Raw genomic sequence first — 27,931 nt, forward strand, 5'->3', positions numbered from 1 at the left:
TTGAGTTTTGATTTGGTGGTTCAGACCTTCAGATTCTTCTCGCTACACAGCAGCACTTGCAAGTTATCAGAGACTGATAGGGCCAAGCACTACTATTTTTTTTCCTAATGAGGCTTTCATGAACACTTGGGACACTTGGGCCTTTTACCTTGACTAGTTAAGAAATAACAGCCACTTTTTCCTTCCAGCCTCCAAATCAGTTCAAGCTGTCTGCAATGAACACGTTTTTGTGCATGTGCAGAAAAATGCATGGTTCCACATAAGCCAACATATTCCTTGTTTTTCAACAAAGGCTGTCTCTTAATGTACAGTAGTAATTCATTATCTCTGGAATGTGTATTGGAAGGGAGGAAATTGCTTTGTAATTCTTAGTATTTCCCTTCCTTCCTTCCTTCCTCAAGTGGGTTACTTTCAAGGGTAGGTGTTTGCCAGCCTTATTCATTTTGACTGAATAAGGTTGAGGAGTGCTTATGTGAGCAGCTTTGTTAGTGCATCCCTAGGAGCAGTAGCCTATAGCAGGCATTTGGTAATGTGCAAATAGGGCATTAACCTCTTGTGCAAGCATACCTTAAGGGAAGCAAATGTCTTTAATGACAGAGTCTGTTGTCACTGCTTATTGAATCATTGCAAAGTAAGGAACAATCCAAATAGAAGCATAGACTCCCTCCATTCCTTTCACTTTACCTCTGTGGTCCAAGGTGATGTGCATCAGTGTCACGGAGTGTGTTATCCTGCTTGCCTGTGTAGGCTAGTGCTAGCATTGAACTAAACAGTGTTTAAAGAGCTGAGATTGTGATTTGTCTCCCTCCCCTCTCTTTCCCTCAGTTTTCAGATGGTTGGGGGTTTTTGACTGGTTTTGTTTTCTTTTGATGCTTTTTCCTTGTTATCTTTCAGTGTTCTGAAGCTGTCATCATATGAACATACCAAAACAATGAGTCTTGTAGATGCTTGTTTTTTTAATAAGCATACTATACCTGCTTTGTAAGGTGTCATATGTTATGCAGTGTATCAGCTTTTGTGAAGATGGTACATTTTAGGAGTTAATATTTTTGATGTAGTTTACCTTATCAGCTGATTTTTAAGTTAGCTAACACTGAGAGAGTAGAACAAGTGTATTAGCTTTAGGACAGAACACAACCTTGGCTTTGAATGTTCCTCCTAGGAAGTCACAGCAGAAAGCTCTGGTTAGATCTCTTGACACTTCTGGAAGAATGGTCTGGGTTTGCACAGTAATCTATTAATATGTGGTACTTCAGGATTGCAAACAGGTTGTAACAGTTGTCTTTATTTAAATCGTATTACACAAACGGTTTTGGTAGCTTCTCTTTGAAGACTGCACTCATGCAAACCTCATGGCTTTGAATGTCTCTACATTTACTACAGATGGAGAGAGAATGTTAAGATACTACTGCGCATTGTTTCTGTTATCCCTGTAGAGTTCTTTCTACCTGTTGGGCTTTTTTAAGGTAATTTATGCCAGTTTAAAGTAGACAGAAATCATTTTTAGCTGAAAACAGATTGGTTTAGGAATATTTCTTTTTCTTAGAAAACCTACAAATTGGTGAATTCACTTTGTAGATTTTGGTAGAATTAAATTTGTTTTCTGTTTTGGCTGCAGTAACCCCTGGCATTGCTCCTTTGTAAAACTGGGATGACTTTAGGGCCAGTTCAGAAGTAATTTGTATTTTGTCAGCCTTAGCAGTGCCACAGGAAATCTGTGAAACCACACATCTGTTGCACATTAGTTTAAATCAATGTCAAATTACTAGATTGGATATTACATACCAATGACTCAAGTTTTAGTCTTACACAAGGTTGAGAGGTTTAACTGAGACAGTCACCCAAACTGAGTTTTCCATTCGGGAGGGATGGGTTTCCAAAGCAACCACTGCCTCCTGTAGCCACCAGGCAACTTTGTCCACCAGGCTGTGGCGGCTGGCTAGCATCGCTGGTGTGATAGGTGGTACACAGACTGCTCGTGTTCCTGAGCAGAGCAAGGGAATAATACTGATGTATAAAATAGTGCACGTTAAGCATGAAATGTCAAGATCAGCTTCTGTGTCCTTTTTGTATTTTTAATGAGTTAAAATGGTTAGTGTGCAGCCCCTTTGTCACCTGTGGCCGGTAAAACAGTATTGCTGGTTTTGTTTGGAATGCAGGTATGTCTTAGGAGGCCTGCATGATCTGATGGTTTAAGGAAGGCTTTATTGGAAATTGTATAGCCCTTATTGTAGCAACTTTACCATTATTTGCTCCATTAAAGCCTTGCTCTGAACTGGGTTTTACTGTCTTGTGTTTGTAGAGTTGCTAGGAACATAATGGAGGGGGCAAAAAGCAATGGGTGTAAATGTTGAAGTTGCAGAATCTTACTTTTGCTTCGATCTCCATTCTATACTAAAATTTTATCCTAGTAACTGTTGCTCTCTGGAAAGGTTACTTCTATGGAATCTTTCAGTAGCAGTGAGGCCTAACTTTAAAAGTGTTTCAGGGATTTTTGGTGCTTCCAGAGGTGAAGGGAAACTTTAGTGCTTTTCGGACATTACCCTGGATTTTCTGCATGGGGATAATAACTTTTAATATTCACGTAGTGATTGCTCAACCCCATGGGGCTTTTTTATTTCAATAAATGCATCATATTTGAATATTGTTTTCCTGTTCTGCATGTAAGGCTTTAACATAAGCTCCCAATGTTTTAACTCTTAATGGTGTCCTAGGCTTGGCTGTAGCGTGGAGAAGAAAATTACTCTCCTGTGTCCTGTTTCTGTTAGATTTCTGACAGTGGTGTGAGCGTATTAAATCACTCGACTCCTCTTGGATTTCTGAAAAACAATGATGATTATTTTAGGGAAGTGCTGACCTATTCTTTTAATAAGAGCTTGTCTTGTATTCCACCTTCCCATTTTTAGAATCATGGTTCATATGCCTCTTGCTGCACAATCCTATAACATCCTGTGGCAAGTACAGCAGTTGCTTACCTGGAAAAGTAATATTAGGAAAGTGTGTATTTTTAGCTGCCTTTTGATGTGATGTAGCAGCTGGAAACAAGGAGGAGAGGCAGCATGAGGTGATCTGACAGCACTGCCAATCACAACTTGGGAACCACAGCTTTGGACTTGTGACCAAACTGAGGGGAATCCATTTTTACAGGCCTGAGTGTGCCCATTGTGCCTGGCACTTCAGCGATCCAGATGCTGTGGCTTCACTTTTGGGGCTCAGAAGCTCAGTTTTGAGGATCCTCTTCTGGACTCTTGACAAATATTGTTAAGAGATGAAATAAAGTTCCGTAAAGCTTTTTGTTTGTGTTGGTTTGCATTAAAAGTATATAGTAAGCAGGCAGTTCCACGGACATATTTGGGATATAATAGGTAAAATATCACTTTGATACCAGTGACTAACTGTAAACACCTAAATTGAAATCTATTCTATCAGCTAACAAAAATGCCATTTTGCCATTTTTCTCTTTGTAGGAATCATGTCCAGAACTCAGAGAAGGAATCTAGCAAGTTCATGTTGAGGTATATTCTGAAGACAAAATACAGTGACTCATATGCTTTTCTGGGTAAGAAGGATGTCTATATTCTCTTGAGTATGACAAAAAGTAGTTAAACTGTTAAATGTAACTTGTGAAAAGTACAGTCTGTCAAGCCAGTATGGTGGGGGTTTGGTTTTCCTTTGCTCTTGAAGCTTTCTGGACAAGTGTAGAGAGTTTCCCACCCATCTAACAGTCTAAAGACACTCTAGACTAATAGTGCAAAGAAAGAGCAATAATGAGCAGTACTGGAATAAAAGACACCACTGAACAGTGTGTGACTGGTTGGGAAAGTAATTCCAATGCATTGTTGCAAAGACTGCTTCTAGCCTGATTTCCCAAGAGAATGGAGGTGGTGTACTCTCTCTTCCTCCTTCTCCATTCCCAACAATGTTAAACATCTCTAGGAAGAGAAATGTACAACTTGAGAGAAAAGTGGGTAGAAGACCACCATATATATGCTGTATTGACAGGCTGGCAACCAGCAAACATAAGCTGCCTCCTGGTCAGCGTGGATGAATATGAGATACCACAAGCAGCTATGGTTATTGTTATGGCAGGACACATGGTTGTAGGGTGCCTATAGATCTGTATGTTATCTGACTTTGTTAGCTCAGCTGCTTTGGAACTCCCAGAGTTCCCTGACTTGGTCCAGACAACTCCAGAAAAGGCAAATTTAGGCAGTTTTTTTTTAATCAGGAAGACATTATTTTCTCAGTTGCTTACACACTTTTACCTATGCACAGAACTCTTACAGCATCTCTTATCTATAACACTTCTCTGCAAGTGTCTCCCTCCTTAATAACTACTTGGGTGTTGTTCATATTGTCATTAGCATTGTGTTCTAGCTAACTTGTACCAGTAGTTTCCAGAGACTGTTAAGGCCTGTTTTCCCTGCTTCCCCTCACCACCTCCCTGCATCCACACTGAAGTCTTAAGGTTTTACTTCATGCGGTTAGATGTAGATACCTTGCAGTTAGATGTAGACGCCTTGCTTGCTGGGTTTGCTAAATTATCTGAGGAGCAGGTGAAGAAAGCATTTGCTCCTTTTCCTTTCTGTTCCTGTAACAGCTAGGTGTTTCACATTCATTATCCTTCCATGATTCTGATGTAAGCTGTACCTCTGACTCTTCCTCAGTCCTGGTGGATTCTGCTATAAAGTCATGGGTTTACAGCTGTGCTTTATCTTAAGGGACTTCTAGACTGAATCACTAGAGCATTGCTTACTTATTATCCACGTTATTTCATGAGTCCCAATGTGTTCAATCACTGCTTCAGATTCCTTTCTAGCTGTGATCAGAAAAGAACTGCAGGAACAGAGGAATGTTGCCTTGAAGTAATGTTTCCAAAGGACTGAGCAGTTTTCCTTAAGAGTTAAATTAGATAAGATGGCATGTTTTAGTCCTTAAGTTTAGCACTTCTCTCAGAACTTAATTAGATCTAATTTAGCTTGGCATTGCCTGACTTTTTTAGTAGAGAATTAGCCTGTTTCTCTCTGTCCTAGGGCAGTCTTGAGTTTTTGGCAGTCTTGTTCCGATTATCACACTCTGTTTCTAAAGAAGTCCTTGCAGAATACACACTGCTAATGTTTTTATCTCTTGACTGTATCTTCATGATTCACTGTCATTGTGTTTCTGCTGTAAGCTGGTTTCTTTTTAAGTGCTTCTACTAAAGATAGTAAAGCTCCTTAGCTCTTTCATTCTTTTATATCTTGAGTAATAAAGTCAGGCAGTTCCTCTTTGTTTTTAAGTGTTTCATATATATGGCTTTAATTTATGAGAGAGTTTATAATTCTGGAGTTCTGCTGATACCTTATTGCCTTTCCTTGTCTTTGGCAATTGCCTCATCTAAGAATGCTGAATGCTTCCCCCCCCAATTTCAATTTTTGTGCACTTTTTTATAATCTTGATAGTTACAGCTTGGAATTTATCTGACCTATGGCTGGAGCTTTTGCTTTTAGATGGTGTATTTGGGCATTTGCAGCGTGCTTGTTGGATTTCACTAACTGCTATCATGGTTTGGAGTGTCTTGAACAGTCCTTTTTCAGGATTTGTTTTACTGCTGCTTATTGGAAGCTTATCAGGGAGTCACACTTTACGTGTCATTTACAGATTCTTCCTAAAATGAAGAATTTCAGACTGTGTATTTCCTGTTCATCAAACCCAACTCTACATGCTGCAGAAAAAATGGGGAGGGCCTGCTTGTAAATAAAATGTTTGTCACTTCCTAAACATTTTCTCATGGGATTTTTCTAACTATCAGAACGGTGTGACGTGTGACACTTCCACATAACCATATGAACAATAGAGCACTTCTTAAAATGTAGTGTTTTCAATTAACAGTCATTTTGTGCCTGTAACTTAATTGATAACTGAAGGTGTAGTCTCTTTTTTAACTCTATTTGTATTTTAATATTTCTTCTCCTCTTGAATTTAGATAACATAATCCATGGATAAAGTGGGAAAGATGTGGAACAATTTCAAATACAGGTGCCAGAATCTCTTCAGTCATGAGGGTGGAAGCCAAAATGAAAATGTGGTTGTGAACTCCAGCAGTTGCTCGTCTGCTAAAGAGAAAGCTATCCAGATAACTGATTTGGCTCAACAACAACCCGGTAGCCCTTTGAGAGAAAACATTGCTTTGCAATTAGGTTTAAGCCCTTCAAAGAATTCAGCAAGGCGAAACCCAAACTGTGTCACGGAAATCCCTCAGATTGTTGAAATAAGCATTGAGAAAGAGAATGACTCGTGTGTCACCACGGGAGCTAGGCTTGCTCGAAGGGACTCCTATTCTCGGCATGCCCCTTGGGGTGGGAAGAAGAAGCATTCCTGCTCTACCAAAACCCAGAGTTCCTTGGATACTGAAAAAAGAATTGGTAGAACACGAAGTGGTTTGCAGAGGAGGGAGAGAAGGTACGGGGTGAGCTCTGTCCATGATATGGATGCGGTGTCAAGCAGGACAGTAGGTAGCCGTTCTCTGCGACAGCGTCTGCAGGATACCGTTGGGCTGTGTTTTCCCATGAGAACTTACAGCAAGCAGTCCAAACCTCTGTTTTCCAACAAAAGAAAGATCCATCTCTCTGAACTAATGCTTGAGAAATGCCCTTTTCCTGCAGGCTCAGACCTGGCTCAGAAGTGGCATCTGATTAAACAACACACAGCTCCTGTGAGTCCTCATTCAACTTTCTTTGACACATTTGATCCTTCCTTGGTTTCCACAGAAGATGAAGAAGACAGGCTCAGAGAGAGACGTAGACTTAGTATTGAAGAAGGGGTTGATCCCCCTCCCAATGCCCAAATACATACTTTTGAAGCTACAGCACAGGTTAATCCATTGTATAAACTGGGACCAAAGTTAGCCCCTGGTATGACTGAGCTGACCGGGGACAAAAACCTCACGCCTCCAGGGAACTGTGACTCTGAAGAGGACACAACAACGCTCTGTCTGCAGTCACGCAGGCAGAAGCAGCGACAGATGTCTGGGGAGGGCCACGGCCATATCAGTAGGCAGGGGGCTTGGAAAGTGCACACTCAAATCGATTACATCCACTGCCTTGTGCCAGACTTACTTCAGATCACAGGTAACCCGTGTTACTGGGGGGTGATGGACCGCTATGAAGCAGAAGCACTTCTGGAGGGTAAACCCGAAGGCACTTTTTTGCTCAGGGATTCTGCGCAAGAGGACTACCTCTTCTCTGTGAGCTTCCGTCGTTACAACCGATCGCTACACGCACGCATTGAGCAGTGGAATCACAACTTTAGTTTCGATGCCCACGATCCCTGTGTGTTTCACTCCTCCACGGTTACAGGGCTTCTGGAACACTACAAAGACCCTAGCTCTTGCATGTTCTTCGAACCATTACTTACTGTATCTCTGAACAGGACTTTCCCCTTTAGTCTGCAGTATATCTGCCGGGCAGTAATCTGCAGGTGCACTACGTATGATGGAATTGATGACCTTCCTCTACCCTCAATGTTGCAAGACTTTCTCAAGGAGTATCACTATAAACAAAAAGTCAGGGTGCGATGGCTGGAGCGGGAACCTATAAAATCAAAGTAAAAAGAAATCAGAATAAGCTTCTAGAATATGCTTTTTCTTTGTGTGTGTTACGGTTTAACTGCAGCAAGCGCACCAACAACGTCTAGCTTTTCTGCAATATCCTATTTAAGCTGAGTGTTAGTATCCTGTCAGATGCTGCCTGCTGTTAATCAGACTAAGTTGTGATGCCTCTTGGAAACAATAAGCAGACACAATTCTGCACGTTTTTCATTAAGGCCTAATGAAAATATTTTTGCTAATTTCTAAATATTTTTGTTTCCCTTTTAGAGCTGTAGTAATTGGATGAAGAAACTATGAGGCATTTTCCATGGGGCATTCATGTAATGCTAAGAAAGGCTTTAGTAGAGGAGCATTTTTGCTAATATTTGAAATATTTTTATAAAATTACCTTCTTGAAAGCTCTCCACTACTCAAAGCACTGATTTAGCTCACAAACAAGTTCCCAAATACTAGTGAATTAAGACTATTTTTCTTTAACGAAGAGCAGTTCATTCGAAGCAGTCCATTAAGAGTTAATGGTGCTTTTACACTAACAGATGAATCATGCGTTTCTCAGTGTATAAGGTTTCCTAATCATTAAGACTTGAATATGCCTGCTCAGTACTGTAATTCTATTTTAAACACTTGGAGATTTAAGTGGCATTGTTAGCAAAAGTAATACTGTCTTGGACAGTTAAGTACCTTCCAGTGTGAATTACTGCTTCAGTGACAGGACAGGGGATTACATTATTGCCATGCAACAAAAGGTGGTGGTTTTTCCTAAACCAGAATTTGGTGGCCTGCCTGCAAGTAACTGACAATGGAAGGTAATAGTGAAGAGAAAAATAATGTTTAATTATTTAAAGTCGTCTGATATTTTTATGGAGAAAATTACAAGTGGTTGAATTATTATAACCAGAACACAAAATCTGACATACCCGAAATAAATGTCAGGTTTCAAAGGTACTGTTACACTTTATTTGTAAATATCTTTCCATTTGCGCTTTTAAAAATACCTTAAAGTAATATGCACTGATGGATAGTTTCAACAGATCGCTTAGAAACAAGATTCTAAGTTCTGTTTGCTTATTTAATTGGAGATGGAACTGAGAATAGTTCTGTCTTGGATGGTTTTGCACTAAAATTTCATTGGAATGCCCTGACCCCTGTTTCATGTTTTGTACCAATTCCGAGTGCTCCCTAGTTTCTTTACCAGCTGCTACAGTGTGTTATTACTTACTTCTCTATGGCAGTGACCTGTGCGAGGTAGGGAACATTTGGCTGCAAGTACAATAAACGTTATTCTTGTATGCTACACTAACCCTTCTCTTGATGTATTTTTCTGCTTGCTGTGCCTTGTTCTGGCTTTTTGTGCTAATAAAGTACAGTATGTTCAGTGTTATACTTGTATATCTGCTCTGTTTTTATATATTCACATAACTTGTAGCAGTTAACTGAATTTTTAATAGGCTTTTCTTAGTACTTAGTATAGGTAACGCACAAACACTGTGCAGTTGAAGACTGGTTTAGTCAGCACACCATAGTCCTGGGTTTTGTTACTTGCTTATCAGAAACCTGGCGGTGTTCACCTTTCAATAATGTTTCTGTAGTCACTGCAAAGTAACGGACGTGTCTGCAGGCATAGAGCATTTTGCAGGTTTTTGTAATGGAAAGGATAAATGTTAAGCAGAAAGTATTCTAAAACTTTATCGATCCCCTTTAATGGTTGCTGAAGGTGTTTCAGCTTCTTCCATTGGCTAACTGCTAAGCTTTTGATACTCCCCACTGCGTAAGGAATGGTTATTCCTGTAAATTGACAGTACAGCGGTGGCATTTGTCCACTTTTAGACTATTTTAATAAATAGATGTATGTGCAAACTGGCCAAATGTCCTGTTTTTACCAAAGAATACTGTCAATTTATGTTGGGGTCTTTCTTTTTTGTAGTAAAAAGAGTGGAGAGGTGCGATTTCTGTTCTATCAGATATTTATCCCAAGCTATGATAAACCAAAGTGTATTTGACAGCTTCATCTGAACTTAATGTGTACATTTATGTTGGTAGAGCTTAAAACCTGTACACCAGTGGTGTCGTTGTTTTCCTTGAACTCACAATGCACCTGTAGGAGGATGATTTAAGTAATGTTTGTAATGACTGGAACAGCACTACATGAAAGCTCATACTGCAAGGGGTTAATCTGAAGCACCCAGAAAGCACTTTAAAACGTGTGTTTATATGCTTGTGGAAAATTTGTGATCCCGTTATGCATTCTTTGTAGTAGCTTATCTTTCATGTGTTTAAAAGACTTAAACTGTTACAATGGAACTTTGTTTAGAGTGTGTAAATACCAAGTGTATGTAAGTATATGTACAAATGTGCTAATGGTCACTTAAGTTTTGAATTGTGTGTGTCATTGGATATGCAACTCCTGGTTTCAAATCTGCTCGAAGCATAAAAAGCAGAGAAACGAAGTCACCAGCATGAAATTGCACCTAAGTGTACCTTCACTGTGTCGTTCTCACTGTTCCCTCAGTTGGATCTGAATTCCAGACGAGTTTACTTTAAATCTTGCTTTCAATATTACTATCGTGCAGTCAGCCTGCAGCCAAGCTTTGCCCCAGTGTGGGGACCTGTTCTTTGTTTACACCCATTGCAGTTCCTTGTCATAAAGTAGCTGATGAGATTCTAGCTGTGACATTATCAATGTGGTCAGGAGTACACGTTCATTTCATTTTTTATCATGTGGTGAAATCTTTGGAGGAAAAAAAAAAAAGAAATAAAAACCCCAAACCCTTATCTCAGAAAGTTTGCTCTTGCATTTGTGTAAATAATCTGTATGGAGAGGATTTATTGCTGCCTTAAAGCACACGAAAAAGGAATTATCTGTTTCCTTACAACTTCATTAAAGCTTTGCTTCACTGAAATATACAGAATAACTTGCTAGTGTGGTTATGCTAAAAATAATCATGTTTTGAATCATAGTAGGCTTGAGCGTTGACTGCTGGAGTTGCAGTAATGAGTGCATTTTCAGTTCTAAAGGCACTAAAATGTTGGTGTGTTGAGAATGCAATTCCTGCTTTCTGTTCGAGGAGTACACCTTCACCTGATTTCATTCAGGGTATTTTATACATGTCATCTTCAAAGATGTGCACAAACCACTGATAGGATTCAATGTAGTAAGTTATGGTAGCATGTTTCTAACCTGATTTGGTTGCATGGCAGATAAGTATTTGATCTTGCAAAATGCTCTGTCAAGGTGATTGACCTTTCTGTAGGAAAGGCTACGTAGAAAGGGCTTACTCAGTAGGACTGTTTTGCAAAGAGCCTTACAAAGATCTTTGACCAGATTGGAAAAGAACGGGGGATGTGGGGAGTACTATGTGTGAGTTAAGATCTCGGAATACTCAGCTCAACTTGATGTTTTTGTTCCTTAAAAATACACACGTCGTTATGTTTTTGAAGGTTGGCAACAGCACCAGTTTACCAACATATGGAAATTACAATTTCCATATAACATGCTGTCTAGCATTGGGAAACTACGGTGTAAGTAGAACTACCCGTAACGCACTGACATACAGCGTGTGGAGGTTTTTTACTCTGACTGCATCATTGTTTGTAGAACAATTGCCATTTAAAAAATGAGGACATTAAATCCAAATGGTGTTAGAAAGCGATCTTTATGTCCCCATGGAGTTGGAGAGATGTAACTATACTGTATTTTACCTATACAGGAGGGTCTGCGGGTTGGGATACCTTATCAGCTTTAAAGGCATAACTCTCCTGAAAATACTCTTAAAGAGTAGACATTTGTCCACGTATTACTTGTCTGAATCTTCATTTAAGAGAGTAAGTTAGAAAGCTTTGGTTTGCATTTTATGTACTTTGAATTTTGTGTATTTGAAGATTTGTTGCTCACAAATTGATGGCCTTTAAATCAGAAGCATGCAGTCTTAGACCTGTCTGTGTATTCATTTGACAAGATGAATTTAAGCCTTTGCTAGATGTCATCCTGGTACTCGCTCCCATCCTTAAGTCTATATTTAAGGTTCTGCACTACTCAGAAACGAGCAAAGATTCTGAATTTATCTGATGCAAGCCAGGTTTACTTTATTCTCCAGCAGCTAGCCGAAATGTTTGCAGAATACTTTAAAGCTTGTTTCTGCTGTGGAGTTGCATGTAAGATCGGACCTGTGAAGTGAGACGTTGCCGAGTACCAGAGAGATGAATATGCAGGGAGCATGTGGGGGTTTTCTGGTTTTTATATGAACTGCCTCTTCTGTGATTCTTTCCAAAATAACAATATTTGTGTCCTTTGAAAATCATTCCCACTTGAAATTGAGACTGAATTTCTTTTTTCTAAAGTGTTGTGAAGTGACCATCTATGTGCCAAACCTTAGTCTGCAAGAATCTATGTAGCCTATATATATATATACATATAAATAGAAGATTACTCCAAGCATGTGTACATTCATGTTCTTATTTGAAGCTACCTGCAGTACACCAATATTGTGAGCATTAATACACTGGGATTCTAAAAACTCTCTTTGTGCTTGGCATACATTCCAAATAAAAGGACTGTTTTACTTGTAACTTAAGCTGTATTTATATATTGCAGCCAGTTGATTGGTGTGTGTTAAACACTTGTCTCCTGCCTGTGCCTGAAGGAGGCTTTCTGTTCATAACTGCAGTAGACTGACATGAAATCGGTTGGCATTTAAAGTGTTAACTCTTACGAAACATGGTAGAACGCTGCTCATTGCTCTCCCTTTTTGCAGTATTGATGTAGGAAGAATCATTTAGCTTCACTATGGATGTGTGTACTAAAGGCTGTTGACTTAAAATGGCAGAATTTTAAGGTTTTGGGGGTTTTGTCTTTAATTTTCTCAATTGAAAATGCTGGTGCTGAGGATAGAAAAAGGCTTTGTGTTTTCACAGCAAAGTGCATAAAGTAAATGCTTTGCAGTGAGCTAAGGATCTCTTGAAATGTTTTTGAAGTCGTCCCCCCCCATTGTGTCTTAAATCGAGACTTTTAAAGAAAAAAATAAGCATCTCTTAATGACTTAAACCTTACAGTCAATTAAATATTGAAATCTGGTGCTTTTACTTAATTTTGCTTGCATGTCGCTATACAGACTTAAAAGTAGTTGTTTCAAGAAGCAAATTCTGTTATTTCAATGAAGCATTGCCTTATTTTTATGAAACACTCAATTTACAAAACTTATGTATCAATAGGATGTTAACCTGGTACTGTTTTCAACTCTCTTATTATCAAGGTAATTATTGTGTATCAGCTTTTCAAGCTGAATAAATGGTCACTTTGTAAATCTGCATTAAAGCTACAGCTGTTATCAGCTAGGGTTATTTGGGCCAACGTTATGTATTTATGAGCCGAAGCTCCTGGTGCTTGACCCCTTTTTCTCTATCTTCCATACAAAAAAGAAAAGTGTAATTGGGCATGTGTGATACAGCTAATGTTGCACATCTTGTGAAGCACATAGCTACTACTGACAAGCAGAAACAGAGCTGCACTTGCTTGTCGGGAGTAACCTCTCTTGCTTTCTCAGCAGTTGTAACGGTGGCAAGTTGGCAAGGAGGAAGCAGAATTGGGTTTTGTTCTTCTCTGAACAGCTGTTACATTGAACACGGTGTGTGTTGCCTGTGCAATAAGGTATAGTAACTTTTTAGAGCACCAGTTATTTTAATAGCTTTTGGAGTACGTGGAAGTACTTGGCTGCTTTGTCACTTCTTGCTTTTGTAGTTTTACGAAAGCATGAAGAGATGTAGTTATTAAAACTGAATCTATGTAGTCACCAACTGTATAAGCACTATTTTGTAATATCTTGGTGGAGATAGGGTATTCCTACACAGCTGTATTTCAGCTGTTTTGGGAGAACGAACACTGTGGGCACAAATTCATTCAGATTGCACTATAAACTTTCTTACCAAAAGCCTTCATTCTTAAAGAAAGAAAATCCTATGCGATCCCTGCACAGAAAAACCATAGTTCTGGTGATATGCTCCAGACGGTCCCCGGACCTTTTCCCGACATTCCAGCTGAAGGGGCCCTGGCAGGCCTGCCGGGCACTCGAGGAGTTGGCTGGCAAGTGTGCTGTGCCCGATGCCAGCACCTTGTATAACAGCGCTGGCTCAGGTCTCCTGAGTTCAGATGGATTTTAACCCGCTGCAGCTTAAATGTTTCTTCACCCTGCCTAATTTGTCTTTGTTATCTGGTTGCCAAGCTGTCTCGCATCTTAATATAGTAAGAAAAGAATGTGATTTATGGCTACACAGCCAGTGTATTAAGTAATAGATGGCTCTGTCTTAATAAATGGGGTATAAGCTATCTGAGTGTTTTCTTTTTATGTTTGTTTGGGAGCAAAGAAGTTGTCATTTTCAGGAGTTGGTTTGAAGTCTGTAGTGTAAATACATCTTTTTACCAATATTTAGTTATCACGCATGTCAGAGATAAGCAGATCAGAATAATCAGTAACTCCTGTTTATTTGGGTCCATTTCTGTCACATCTAAAATGCTCGAGTGAAGAGATCCAGAGACTGATAATTATCGTCTTCAGAAGTTTTGCCACACTGAAATTCCAGCAAGCTCCTAAATTAGCAAGTTTTTACTTAAATCTCAAGGGGTTTTTTTCCCCCAGTTGTGGGCCAAGTACATGGTTTCTGAGATATAATTGTATTCTATTGCACAGCCCCCATGAGCACAGCCTGAAGGATCAGATGTGTGTATCATCTGAGTGTCTCCTTTGTGCCTTATGGGAGCAATTCCTACGGCACATTAGTGTGGATTATGACAACTGGGCAAAGTGCTGCTGGTGAGGAGTTGTAGTGGGCACAGGAACAGCCATGTGACAAGCTGAAATAGTCTTGTGGGCTGCTCTCTGCAACTATTTTAGGCTGAATCTGTTAATTATATGTTTTCTAGAGCATTGCTCCTAAAAATACATGTAGTCTAGGCACCTTTTGCAGTCTTTATTTCTCATCACTTAGTGAACTAATAGAGAAACAAAGCCCTGAAAACAAAACGGTGGGGTTTTGGCTGCTTTATATAGAGGTTACCTTTGTAGTTTTAGCTTCATTTGAAACATGCAGAAGGTTAATTGTCTTAAACTCTGCTAAAATAAATCCATAATGGATTAAGAAACGCAAGTTGTGGGAATTGGCTTACCTTAGTGGTGTGGTTGATACACAGAGTTCTAATTCTGTTAAACTTAGGGCAGAGTTTGTCATTCATAGTATTCTATGATTTCAGTATTTTGAGTGTTTAGGTAAGGAAAATGATGCAGGCACAATATTTCACAATGGTTTCAAAACACCCAGGGGGTCTGAAGAGAAGGTTTCTGGAATCAGTCTCTTCTGTGTCACTTTAGTAGAGGAGGGAATTTGAGTCTGTCTCAGAAAGCTGTTTGAGCTGTGACTTTGCAGGATGCCAGAAAATACATGGGTATCTAGAACAGAATACATAACATAAGTATATAGAGTAAATATGAGAGGCCCTAGAATGAACATGCCTGGCTACCACTAGTGTAAGATGTGCTGAAGAGAATACATGCCTCTAGTGGTTCTTGAGCTTTGAGTTGTTCACATGAGCTGCCCAGACTTAATGCTGACAAGAGTAACACAGTACAGATTCCTGAAGCAATGTTCCTGCTGCTTTTATCTATGAGATAATATTTATCTAGGAGGTAAATGAATCTGTGAGAAGGATTTGTGGTGTCTGAAGCAGCTGGTGGTGTAGGGAACACCAGTATGGTTCCAGATGTGAGCTTCCCGGTAGTCAATATGCTAGCTCAGGTATGGCTGGAGTAGCACTGATGTGACCTGCTCATGAGGATGTTCTCACTTCATTCACCCATCAGCTGTCCTGTGGCATCTGGGAAGTCAAGGTTGTAACCTTCAGTAGGGCTTTTGTTATTTCTTACTGAAACAAGAATGGCTAAAAATTGCTATTTATAGGGTTTCTAACTGTTGGGATAGTGTAAGTTGTAGCTCTCATCTGTTATATTAGGAGGAATATGTAAAATCATCTCAGTTTTAAGAGAGTGACGTGGACTTTGTCAGAAGGTCACAAAGAGCTGCTTGGGAATCAGACTTGCTTGATGTGGGGTAAGTTGGATGTGTTTGCCAGCTCAGGTTTCCCTTTAGTGAAAGAATGATGATGCTTATCTGACTGTGAAATACTTAGTGCTCTGGTGAAGAGCAGCATAATGGAACTAGTCTGTGTTACTTGGGAATGACTGACACCCTTAAGTGGTAGAGCTGAGGTAGGTACATGTCCTCTCAGTATTGTAATTCAGTGTTCTAGCTGAAGTGACAACTGACACAGTATATATGATACGCAGGTATGCAGGGTACTGAGTGCCATATACCCTTTATTTCCTAGCCGAGCCCTTTGTCAAGCCACAGTTTGGGTTTTCCCCACGTAAAGTGTTCTTTTCTACTTGCAAGCTCTGTTCTGGAGACGCTGTTTTTTGCCTCCTCGCTTCTGTCGTTTTGGTTTTTGTATCCCATCTGATAAGGTTGATAACCTGCAAGTAGCGTGCGGGGAGAATTTCCTGGCATGAGCCAGTGAATTGCTGAGATTGTTATCATTCTGTACTACAGAAGCACCCTGTTTTATTTATACACCGTTTGTCTTTGGTTTCATAATGTGCCAAGAAGAAAAGAGCCCGACTTTTCCTTCAAGCAATTGCTTGTATAACCATTCATACTCTGGGCATGTGGGTGCCTAATGTTTAAGCCAAGTAGTTTTGTGCCCCAGCAACATTCATGAGAGTACTCCTTTTCCCTCCTCCCCAGTCTGGTGCATGCATTGTTTGCTCTTTGCTGGAGGATGCTTTCACCCTTTTTGTTCCAACTGTCCAGTTGAGTTGGAGCTATCAAACCTTTCTGTTCTAACTGAAAATTAGCTTCCTTGTCTCTATGGGCATGGCTTTGCATGGAGGCTGTGGCTTTAAGCTGTTCCAGATGTGTCAGAGCCACTGCTGACCATCAGATGAGTGCTGCCAGTGTTTATGCTGTTCAGGAAAAAGCCTGTGGGGGAAGCCTTCTGTGAGCCAAGAGTTTGCAAGCAGCATCCCCGGCTTCAGCTCTTTCTTTCTGGAAGTCTTTTAGCTTCAGCTTGATTCCATACTTCAGGGAGTCTTAATCCTGACGCTGGCGTCACCTCAACGAGATGTTTCACAGTGTGCAGGAAAGGAAAAGAAGGGGGAATACGTGCAAACAATTCCAGCATGAACTTCAAAGGAGCCGTTTCCAAGGCTGGTATCTGTGTCGCTTTAAGACCTCCTGAATGTCTCAGGTGTCTGGTATCTCTCACAGGAACGTAAGACTGGCACCAGCTTCAAAGGTACAGTTGTCGAGAAAAGCTGAGAGGTGCCCTGAAACACTACTTGGCTGCGGCTCTTGGTGGATGCCTTCGAAGTCACTTTCCACCAGGTCACCATTTACTGCACTATAGACTTCATGGACATTGGTGCTCTCTAGAACTTGCCCTTGCTCCTGGTTTCTGGCAGTTTAGACCCTTTTAACAAAGGTTCCACTTCTAATCCTTGTGCTCCTCTTTGAACCAGCGCTGCCTCGTGAAACAGCCTAAGGTGGTCTGAGGCTCTGAATGTGGCTCAGCCTTCCTTAGCTTCTTGGGGAGGTGGAAAGAGAGGGCAAGGGACAGGAGTTGATCCCCGTCTCAGACGGGACAGAGTGGCTCAAGTAGCCAGCCCTGCTTTTCACCCCCTATGGTTAGGGGGCTTTTACTGCCCTCCTGTAGCCAGGAGCCTCAGGTTCACAGGAGAAAATCTGGCTTGGCTCCTGCTTGAGTGAGCCTCCCGACCACATCCCTCTGTCCTAACAGGGCTGGTCCTTGGCATCCTCCTTGTCAAGTGCAAGGTAAGACATTCTGCCCAGCTGCCTTGGTTAAGAGTAATTGAACAGGGCTTCCCTCAGGCTGTGCCCTTTCTGGAGTAGAAAGGCAATGTGTCTGCACCCATACTGTGAGCGATTGGTGTACTGAGCTGCAGGCTGCCTTCAGTTTGCATAAGGAGCATTTCTGCAGTATTATAGTCCCTTCCAGGCCATTTCAAAGGGCTTCTCTTGGCTTTCTCAAAACAGTGTCTATTCTCATCGTTTCTGTTGTAACTTGAGCCAGTAATAGCTTATAATTTCTTAAGTTTTGTCAAAAATAATGAAGCAATTAACTGATCAGTAATGCTGATCAAGTCAGCACCGATCACCATCGTGTTTCAGACCTGCTCACAGATTCCCAAATCAGCATCTCCACTCAAAGCTCCATTCATTGCCCGCAGTCCGTGAGTCATATAGTCCTCACTGTTCAGTCATGGCTTTGCTTTTCTGTTGGGAGATACCCTAATTAACAGCAGCAGTGAGTGCCAAAGCCAAGTAATTAGATTCTCTGCCTGAAGTCCAGTCATCTCTTTTCCCCAAGGCCATGTTGCTCCCCTTTCGTTCTGGCACGCTGTTTGGTGTCTGAGCTTCTTAGTTAGCAGTTTGTCTGCAGCCATTGTTGCTGCTCAAACACTATTTCTTTTGCCTCCATCCTGCAGCAGTTGGAAACCTTAAGGACTTAGGAACACCTCCTTTCATTGTGTTTTAGTTTTTCTCTCCCTGTGATATTTACAACCTCTTTTCCTTAGAGGTTGTTTCAACTGTGAAGATCAGATCACCAAGCCTCTGGCAACCATTCTGATGGCTGTCAGATGGATGAGCAGTACATGTCCTCCCTATACCATCTCTGTCTTGATGAAATTACCTTTTGCCCTTGCTTTTCTGAGATGAATTTGATTTGTGCTACTTCATCTTTCCCAAACCATCAGATCTGAATCATCCCATTTTATCTTGGATGTTGAGGAGCATTTTGGTTTTCTGTTTGGACACAGTGGAACTGGTTGGGAGGATCTTCCACATCAGGAGACCAGGGCTCAGCTATTTTATCTAAAGGTTTTGGGCCCAAAGAACTGGTTGTGACACCACCACAAAAGTGAGAAGATGGAAATATCAAATGTGGTTAAAATACAGCTCACCAAAGCTTGGACAACTCAGATGGACTGGGTGAGGATGGTGGCTACCTGGAACTGTGGTTGCATCTCACCACAGATCCTCACCAGGTATGGTGTGGTTTGAGCAGAATGGTACCCTGCTCATTGCTCTCGTAAGGACTGCAGGATACTTCACCCTGTTGTTTGCTGCGGCTCAGGGGTAGCAGGGGTGTCTACCAAGTGAATAGGCTGTGGAAATGAGCATCACTCCCGGAAAAAGAACACCTCTGTGACCTGTTGTGGAAACACACTTAATCAGTGACTTTAATGAGGGGGGAAATACATACACTACATCAGCTCCAGACACAAGGTAAGCAAAGCACATGCTGCGGGGCATTGTGTAGCTGAGCTGGCTGCAGGTTACATTTCAAGTGGGATGCAGTGAATGTGTCTTAGCAAGCACATAATTCCTGTATTAATTAATCTTCTGGGAAGTTTTGAGCTTACTGAAGTCATACTCGAGGATGCTTTTCTGTGCCAAACCCATCTCTTTGCATGCATGAGGAAAAGGCTGGAAAAGTTGAATCAAATGCCCTCGCTTAAAGCTTTTTGAACTAATCAGTAAATATACAAAAGAGGTTTAAAACCTTTTTACAATGTTTTCCTATACGGAATGATCTTCCAAACCTGCGTCTTCATTCTACAGCTTGCTTAATCTACTCTGCATGTGCATGTATATATATCTCCAGCTTCCCCTCTCCTGGAATTTAGCATGCAGTTGTTCTTGGTGAGCATGCGTGTTCGGAGGGAGTTCGATGATGTGCTTGGCATGAGTGATGGGCCTTCAGGTATTGGAACCTGGGGGAAAAATGGATTCTTGGATTCTTTGAGTGATATGAGAGTCTGGAATCATAGAATAGTTAGGGTTGGAAAGAACCTTAAGATCATCAAGCTCCAACCCCCCTGCCATGGGCAGGGACACCTCACACTAAACCATGTCACCCAAGGCTCTGTCCACCTGGCCTTGAACACTACTAGGGCTGGAGCATTCAGAACCTTCCTGGGCAACCCATTCCAGTGCCTCACCACCCTAACAGTAAAGAACGTCCTCCTTATATCCAATCTAACCTTCCCCTCCTTCAGTCTGAATCTGTTACCCCTTGTCCTATCACTACAGTCCCTAATGAAGAGTGCAAACCAGCCCTGGATCAGCATGTTGCCTGCAGTTTTCCGTATGGGTGGCTTTTAGATCTAGAAATTTGGAATTTGAAGCTTCAGGTTTTAATGATTTTTGTGTGTTGTGTTGATTGAATTGGTTTACTCTACAGTGATTAAATACTGTTTGAGATGAGAAATTAGTATGAGTTTATAACAGAGACTTAAAGGAAAGCTTTGAGGGTGTGTTTTGATTTACTTTGTGAACTTGGGTAGCTAGAGTCAGAAGTGATGGACCAGGTTGCACAGCACTGCCTATCTGAGCGGGGCTGTGAAGTGGTCGTGTGCTACCTTCTGGGGTGCACCTCACAGCCTGGCTCCCCAGTTTGCAGTCAGATTATTGCAGCTTTTGGGCTGTGTGTTTGTGTGTTGTTCATGCAGAAGCTGTGATGTGGGGAAGATGGTCGTAGATGTCCCACAGCACAGACATGCTGTCCTAGTCCCTCTCTGTGAGGCCACAGTCCTTCAGGAGCACAGCTATGCTTTGTTCCCTGATAGCATGAGATCACTCATCCGAATAAGAGATTTCTTGTGCATTTGTTGAAGGAAAGCTTGAGTTCCCATTATTCCTTGGTTACCACATCTGGCTTGGAACCCAGTGCTGCTTGGTAGCCTGTTACACTGCCTGTGTTCTCATCCTCTGTCACGCTATCGCGTTATGGCTTGACTCAGCTCACTCTTTGTCCTCAGCAAGTTTGCTGGGACTGTGCTCGGGCATTTCCCCCTTGCTCCCAGGTCATCCATGGGGATTTGCAGTCAGAAGAACTTCTTTAGGATCACACACACGGTCATCCTGGAGCACGCTTGTCAAAAGGAGTTGTACCTGGCCATAGCAAAGACCTCTTGCTTAGCACATATTGTTATGGTACTGAGATGGCACCAGGTTCAGCCTGCTGTCTTCCACCAAGTGAAACCAGCTGGAGGGGACTTCATAGGTGATTGTTCATTGTATAGATTTCTCCCTCAGGGCACACTGCGAGGAGTTTTGATGCTGATCCCAATGATCACTCGTGCAACAGAAAGGCTGCAACCTCATGAAGGTGATGAAACCAGGTTATGTAAACATGAAACTTGGTCATTCTCCTACCTGTGTTATCCTTTGGATGAGGTCCTATGTGTCTCTGTGTGTAATTGTGGCTAAAAATGTAGACACATTTAAAAACTGACTTGGATTTTTGTTCTTGAAGCTGGCATGGAGACAAACAGTGTAAGTAATTCACTGCCTTTTCTTTCAAATCGTGGTGGTTGAAATTCAGACAGACTAGACCCGTTCTGGTGGTTTTGAGCTAGTAAAAGTAGTACTGACCCCTCCAAAAGAGATCATTTTGCTATCAGAGGAAACTGGAGAGCATCATGCACACACAGCTGTTATTTCAGACCATTCCTTCTCACCTCAGTTCAACTGCTAAACCCCAAAGTGTTAGGGGAGTTACCAACTGGACAATGAGGACAGCAGCTTAGCTGGCCCAAGGACATAGGATCAAGTTGCTCCTCAGCCTTAATTCTCAACCTTGGACTGAGGAGGCATCAGTTCTATGGGATCCATTCATACAGGACAGCTTTCTTCTCTGTGGTGTGCTTGCTGGAAAGCCTCTCGAGTGGTCATTCTATCAGGGACTTTTGTTCTTTTGGTAAATCAGAAAGGAAAGGGCAGATGACACCAGGGTTTGCCAAATGGTTCTTCTGCATAGCTACGACTACATCACTGGTCCAAAGCCTGTCCTGACAGTGAGGGCCTGAAAGCTGAATCTGTAACACGTTTTGTGTCTGATGGATCTTCATGTACTGTCCAGGCTGTTAATATCAGAACTATGTTTGTCAGAACACATCATTTCCCTTTCAGCTGAACGTGTGCAGCTGCTGCAGAGGCTGCTGCGTGCTGGTACCAAAGAATACCACATTTTTCTTCAACAGTTTGAACGGGAAATAATTGTGGTTTCTCAGATCCCACTTTGAAGCGGCGTTCTTTTACAGCTGGCTGACTTTAATGACTGTAATTGTGGGTGCAGTCCTGCTCCAGCTGTGCACTGGGCACCCTGAGTCACTGTCCAAAACCATCCTGAGGTTCAAACCCCTCTTAAAAGAGACAGTTCTGAAATACCTCTAAATGTCCTCTTCTCTGTTACTGGGAAATTCCCTTCTGGTCAGGGAGGCCATGGTGGCCATTTGAGAGGCTTCTCCTGCAGTTTGCATGGGCATGTCCTGTGTTGTGTGCTCCCAAGCCAGAGCTGGGGACAGAGGAACAGGCTGCCCCAAGGAGCCATAGCTTGACCAGTGATGGGCACATAGACTCATAGGATAGCTTGTGTTGGATTGACCTTCAAAGCTCATCCAGTCCAACCCCCTGCAATGAGCAGGGGCATCTTCAACTGGATCAGGTTGCCCAGAACCACATCCAGCCTGGCCTGCAGTGTCTCCAGGGATGCTGCACCCACCACCTCTCTGTTCAGCCTGTGCCAGTGTTTTACCACCCTCATTGTAAAGAATTTCTTCCTCACATCCAGCCTAAGTCTTCCCTCTTCTAGTTTAAAACCATTGCACCTTGTCCTATCCCCCTATCTTTCCTATAGGCCCCTTTTAGGAACTGAAATGCCACAATAAGGTCTCCCACTGCTGCTGCTCACCTCCTGTGTGCAGAGCTATGCACATCTCCTGCCTTTTCCATCTGCTCCTCTCTGCTGTCGCTCCAGCATTTCTCTTACTAGGTTAATTTGCTATGAACACCAACCAAGAAAGCCAGGAATTTGTCTGCTTTGTCAAAAGAAGCCACAGTTTAAATACCCTTGTATTACATTGCTATAAATCACACTGGGCTTTGTAAATTCCTTTCCATCAGCAAAACTCACATCAGTTTATTAAACAGTTCAGTATTGTCTGGTGTGGCCGTAAAAGTAAAGAAATTGAGGCAGAAGAGTGGAATTCACTTTGTGTTGCCAAGTGGCCAGTAGGAAAGCTGGGGAAAAGGAGTTTGTCTCCTTCCAGCTCTCTTCCCAGCAGCTATTGCTGTGCTGTAAATAGTTTAAATACTTAAATATTTTAAAAGGCCTTTAAAATGATTATAAGAAATGCCTTCTTATTCCATGCGTTTCCTGCCCACATAGTGTATTTACATATTACATGTAGTTGGAAGGTATTATTAGAGATCCCTGCTCAAGCACCTGACTCATAGCACCTTTAACTTGCCACCATAAATAGGCACGTTTGACTGAGACTGCTCGCGACGTGATGCCTCTGCCTGTGCATTGGAGGCTCTCTCCTACTGATAGCTAGGGAAGACTTCAAACCCAGCCCTGCTTCCTGCAGCAAAATCCTCCTTGTCTAATTCCTGCAGGTGTTTGCACCTCAGCCGGGCCCTCAGTCTGCTGCAGACAGGGTGAGCATCACCTTCAAGTCAAAACACCCCTGAGACATCCCCTAAGTGAAGCCCAGTGATACCCAGGGGATCTGTCACTGGTGCCAACACAGCTGACCTCCCTGCCTGTCCATGTCAGCAGCGCTGGAGGCCAGCTGCTAGTGCTGCTGGAGATGCTCAATCACAAAGCAGGAGGTCTGTGCAAACCAGCTGGCTGAAGGCAGGAGTCAGGCACTTCAGTCTGATTTTCTGACGTGCTGAAGCATGTAGGAGGTGGGGAAAGAGCTGTCGGGTGTGACATGGGCTCTGTAGTGCTACTACTGTCTGTATTAATAGCTATTAGGATTTGCAGATGCAGGACTTCATCCAAGTGTCAAATCTCCCTTGCCTAAGCTGGTAACGTGGTCCATGTGCTACATGGGTTATCTGATGCTTTGGGAGGTCTTTGACTGTATGTGTGTGAATTGTATGTACTCGGTAGGACTTGTTTTCCAGCAGGATCAGCCTTCCATAAATCCACCATGCAGCCATAGCAAGATGTGGAATAAGACTTCCCAAAATTGTGATAATGCCCTCAGTGGAGGCACAGTATGTGCTCCATAGTGTGTATGTGTGTGCCTTGGATTCCCAGTTTTCTGAGTGGGTTTACTGTGTGATGGCTCCAAACACTATTGGACACACAAGTCCTGGGAAAACATGGACAGTTTTACATCTGTACCAAAGCTCTGAGTTGGAAAGAGGTTTTCTTTGCTAGGGGATGCTGAGTATATTTGGTCCATAAGCACACCTCTGGATCTGCTTTGGTTAAAACGTCAGTCCTGTTCCTGGGTGATGTGGAATTTTATAGCTCATCAGAACTGACCCATCTATTGGGACTGCAAAGGAATGTTTGCTGCGGACTCTCAAGGGATCATCAGCAGTCCTGACAGGTTGCTGGACTTGGGCTCTCTCTTTTGGCAGAGCCCCATCCACATACGATGGAGAGCAGGATGTGGTTTCTCAAGGAGAATAGCTGCATTCTTGCAGGAGGCTATGGGCAGAGGGAATCTTAACTTTAGTTAACATGGAATCATTTATCTGCTTATGCACCCCTCTAAAGGGAAGGGGAACATGGTCATTCTGTGCAGTCCTTTGTGGAAGCATTCTAATAGCTTAAGTTGTCCTGTGAACAGACAAGTGCATGGGGGAGAAATAAGTAATGGGGAGACCTCTGCACTCAGAAGTGGCCTGACCTCGTGTCTCCTGAAGTGCACAAGGAGATCATAGACTTCTGTGCTGTTAGTATGGCCTTTGCTGAGTCTGAAATGCTGTTCTTTTGCAGTTTAGCAGTCTTTAAAATGAATGATATCATAAAACTCTGTCTAGCAAAAACGGCTGCCAACCTTCTAAAATATCTACCAAATCCTCTTCCCATTAAAACAGCCTTGTTAAAGTTGTCTGCTCCAAGCAGAAGCATATTTGACTGTTCCTGGTTATGTGGTTTTCCTGCTCGGATTTCTGTGAAAGCATGTGTTTCACGATGCATATTGAAGTTGTCTCGTGGGCAAAAACATGTAAGCAACAAGTATGTCATTTTCTTGCAATCCTCTGTAAAATGGCTCGCCACGTTGCCTTAACCGTGCAGGCAGGTTTTGGAGGCATAAGAAGAAAGATGGGTTTTGCAAACACTGCAAGCCTGGAGCTGTGCCTGTGGCTCTCCCATTGCCCTTCAAGAAATCAGCCAAATGGGCTTCCTATGCCTCAGTTTCCCCACTTGGGAGGCAATGACTGCATAAAGGATATGGGTTCTTCTCATGCCAAGTGAAGCTCAAGGTCCACGTGGTGCTGGGCTGACTCCTTAGGTCTGGCCATAGCTGCTGCATAAGCCCGGTCAGGCTCCTGGGAAGAGTTTACTGCAGCACTCCAGTCTTTTCACTGTTTCCACATGGAGCTCTTCCTCCTTAGTTCAGTCAATACATGGAAGGAGGATGTATTCTCTTATTCCTTGCCTTAATTCCCTTCCTGGTTGTTTAGGGTGAATCATTAACGAAGCACTTCAGTCTGGCAATGCAAAAGTGTTTGTTGAGTGCCATTTGCAGACCTTGCCCTTCCAGTACATTCATGTACCAAAGTGTACCTATCTACTGAAGTTCTGATGTTGCTCCTGCTTTGTGGGTGAGGAATGGGAACGGTGGATGTGTCCTGAAGAAAGGAGTTAAGAGTTATGTTAACTTTTCCATTGATTCCTCCTTTGCAGTTGCTTGAGTGTGTTGGCAAAAGGGATGAGCATCCTTTTCCTAGCAGCAGTTAAACCGAAACCATCCTCTAGGGTGATGCTGACATGCCAGCTCTCTGGATGTGGAAAATGTCTGCTGAGGTCCCATAGGAAAGGACTGCAGAGTGTGCTGAAGTTCGTGGAAAAGATACCCTTCAGTGAAAGGTGGGGTTGTTATGTCTATAGCTGCTGTGGGTACTTCCTCCATAGGTCTTTATGCTGTTGCCTTGGTGTGCTGGGCTGTAAATCCCTGGGGGCTGTGGTGAAGGAATAGCATGGTCTAGATAAACTCTACTGAACATGCTTATTCAGATGGAGGTTGATTGGCTTTGTCCTTTTTCCCTGAGCCAAGACTGAGGGATTACTGCAATGCTGCAATGTTGTCAAGCGGGTGAGTGCTTTCATTGTAAATCTGTAAATCCTCTTAACCCCTATTTGTGTGAGATGAATGGGAGCCCTGCGAGAGCCCACCTTCTCATAGACCAACAGTCCCATTCATGCCACAAATACAATGCAGATACTGATTTCCCCCTTTTAGATGCCAAAGCATTTATCTGCCAGCCCTCAGACCATATTTCCATGGTGTAAGAGTCTCCTGGATAAATAACAAATGCAGTTACAACCGCATCAGTTTGAAGAGATGTCCTTCTCTCTTCTTTTAAAGCAAATAGCCTTGATTTTGCAGCAAAGTCAGTGAGGTGGCACCTGAATGCAAGAGTCTGAATTTGTGCGACTGTTTTCAGAATGAGGGCCTGTATTTGTGTTTCTTCCAGAAACTCTCCCCCTGCTGCTTGCAAACCTTATTTAAAGAGTTTTACTGAGATGGCACGTTCAAGCCTTCATTATTAGGAGATGTTGGCAATGAGATTGTCTGTTCAACATGCATTCTTCCAGCTGTGCCTCTGTGTGTGGGAATTACTGTATCACTACTCACACTTGGGCTCAGGGGGACCAACCACCCAAGGAGCAGCAGTGCCTGATGGTGGGGCAGAGGCACCGAGTGTCCCTCCAGCCTTCAGTGGAAACGGCTGCTTTTGTTGTCATTGCAATGGGCAGGGACACCTTCCACTAGAGCAGGTTGCTCCAAGCCCCTGTGTCCAACTTGGCCTTGAACACTGCCAGGGATGGGGCAGCCACAGCTGCTCTGGGCACCCTGTGCCAGGGTCTCACCTACCTAAACTAAATATTTCCTCTTTCAGTTTCCTCAATTCTCATGAACCAAAAACTTGTCAGGGAAGATTGGGTGTGCTTCACATTCAAATTCCATCAGATTTGGGAAATCATGGAGACGTCAGATGGAAATGCTGGTCTCTCCAGCCTCCCCTTGGCTCCATACCTTCATCACCCAGCCGTGGAGGGGCTGTGCAGGCATAACCAACCGAGGATATGAGTGTGCACAAGCTGCTGCTGGCTGGTAGAAAGCAAACCACTTTCTTGCCTGCATTGCTTCTTCCACGTCGGTGAGTCCAGGTCTCCATCCCTAGCCAGTCCTATTCCCCATCCCTTTCCATCTTCCCTTCCCTTTCCTCTGCTCCTGCTAGCTCCCAAAGGCAGGGCCATTTTGAAGCAAATCTCTGTCTCTTTTGGTCTCTTCTCTGCCAATCCTTGCTTTTGCCAGGGCTCCATGCCATGTGTCTTCCTTGTTCTCTAGCAACTTGGTTTTCAGTTGTGCCTCTTGCTGCCTTAGGTCTATGTCCATCCACCTTCATAGCTCAAAGTGAGCTGTGCTCCTGAGGCTCTGCAGGAGATGAGGGACCTCTTGCCCACAGCAGAAAGAGCAGGTAACTGCAATTCTTCAACAGCTTTAAAGGCCTTATGGAGCTTTTAATTGCAGTTCTAAGTTGTTCTGTGATCTGGCCAAAGTTGGGTGGATTTTAATGGGGATAGACACTTTCTACCACAAAGGCTGCCCTGCTGCCAAATTTCAGAATTCCCCTTCTGAAGCTGGAGATGCTCATAGAAAAGGTTGTCTGCATTTATTTAACATGTGCCAAGTGGTGTGTTTTCCCCTTTATAATATTCCTGGAAATGGCTGAACTATTTTGGCTCAAGCAGATGCCGAACTGCTTGGAACCAAATTCTCAGTGCTACGAATTGGCAAAGCCAAGTAACGTGCCATTTTGTGCCGTTGACACCAGGGAAGGCTGAGCACTGTGGCAGCAGGGAGGAAGGTGGCACTGCCGCTCAACTCCAACCAACAAGGGTTGCTTTTAAGGAGCTGCCAGCTCGAAGCCAGGGAGGAACATCCTTGTGCTCATGTGCCCAATGAAGTCTGTACCTTCATCTTAGATAGCAAACATGGCAACCCAGGAGCATCAGTGCTGCTTCCAGCTGCATTGAGCTGTTTAAATCCACCCTTTAAACCATCCAGGCTCGATCCCCCAAACCTGTATCACTCCTGGCCTTAAGGCTGGATCTATATGTGGAATCTATAGGTATGTATTGCCACCTTGGTGCTCAGTTCCCACCTTGGAAGTCCAACTGCAGAACCCTCCTGTGCCAAACAAGAGTGTCCTCCATGGATGTTTCACTATACAGGTATG

The 27,931-nt window shown here is 42.8% G+C and overlaps 1 protein-coding gene across 1 annotated transcript in view; it reads left to right on the forward strand.

Annotated features, from left to right (window-relative positions):
* SOCS5 (suppressor of cytokine signaling 5) overlaps positions 1–10,541 on the forward strand; it is a 33,658-nt gene extending 23,117 nt beyond the window's left edge. The window contains exons 2-3 of the mRNA XM_061367224.1: positions 3,468–3,559; positions 5,966–10,541. Of these exons, the coding sequence (XP_061223208.1) occupies positions 5,978–7,588 (1,611 nt within the window). The 5' untranslated portion in view covers positions 3,468–3,559; positions 5,966–5,977 and the 3' untranslated portion in view covers positions 7,589–10,541. The remainder of the gene's footprint in view (positions 1–3,467; positions 3,560–5,965) is intronic.
* The last annotated feature ends 17,390 nt before the right edge of the window (positions 10,542–27,931 follow it).

This window comes from Neopsephotus bourkii, unplaced genomic scaffold (genome assembly GCF_033783945.1).
Source record: "Neopsephotus bourkii isolate Nb327-2 ecotype Australia unplaced genomic scaffold, CSIRO-AGI_Nbou_v1 NB_1373, whole genome shotgun sequence".
Classification (NCBI taxonomy): domain Eukaryota; kingdom Metazoa; phylum Chordata; class Aves; order Psittaciformes; family Psittacidae; genus Neopsephotus; species Neopsephotus bourkii.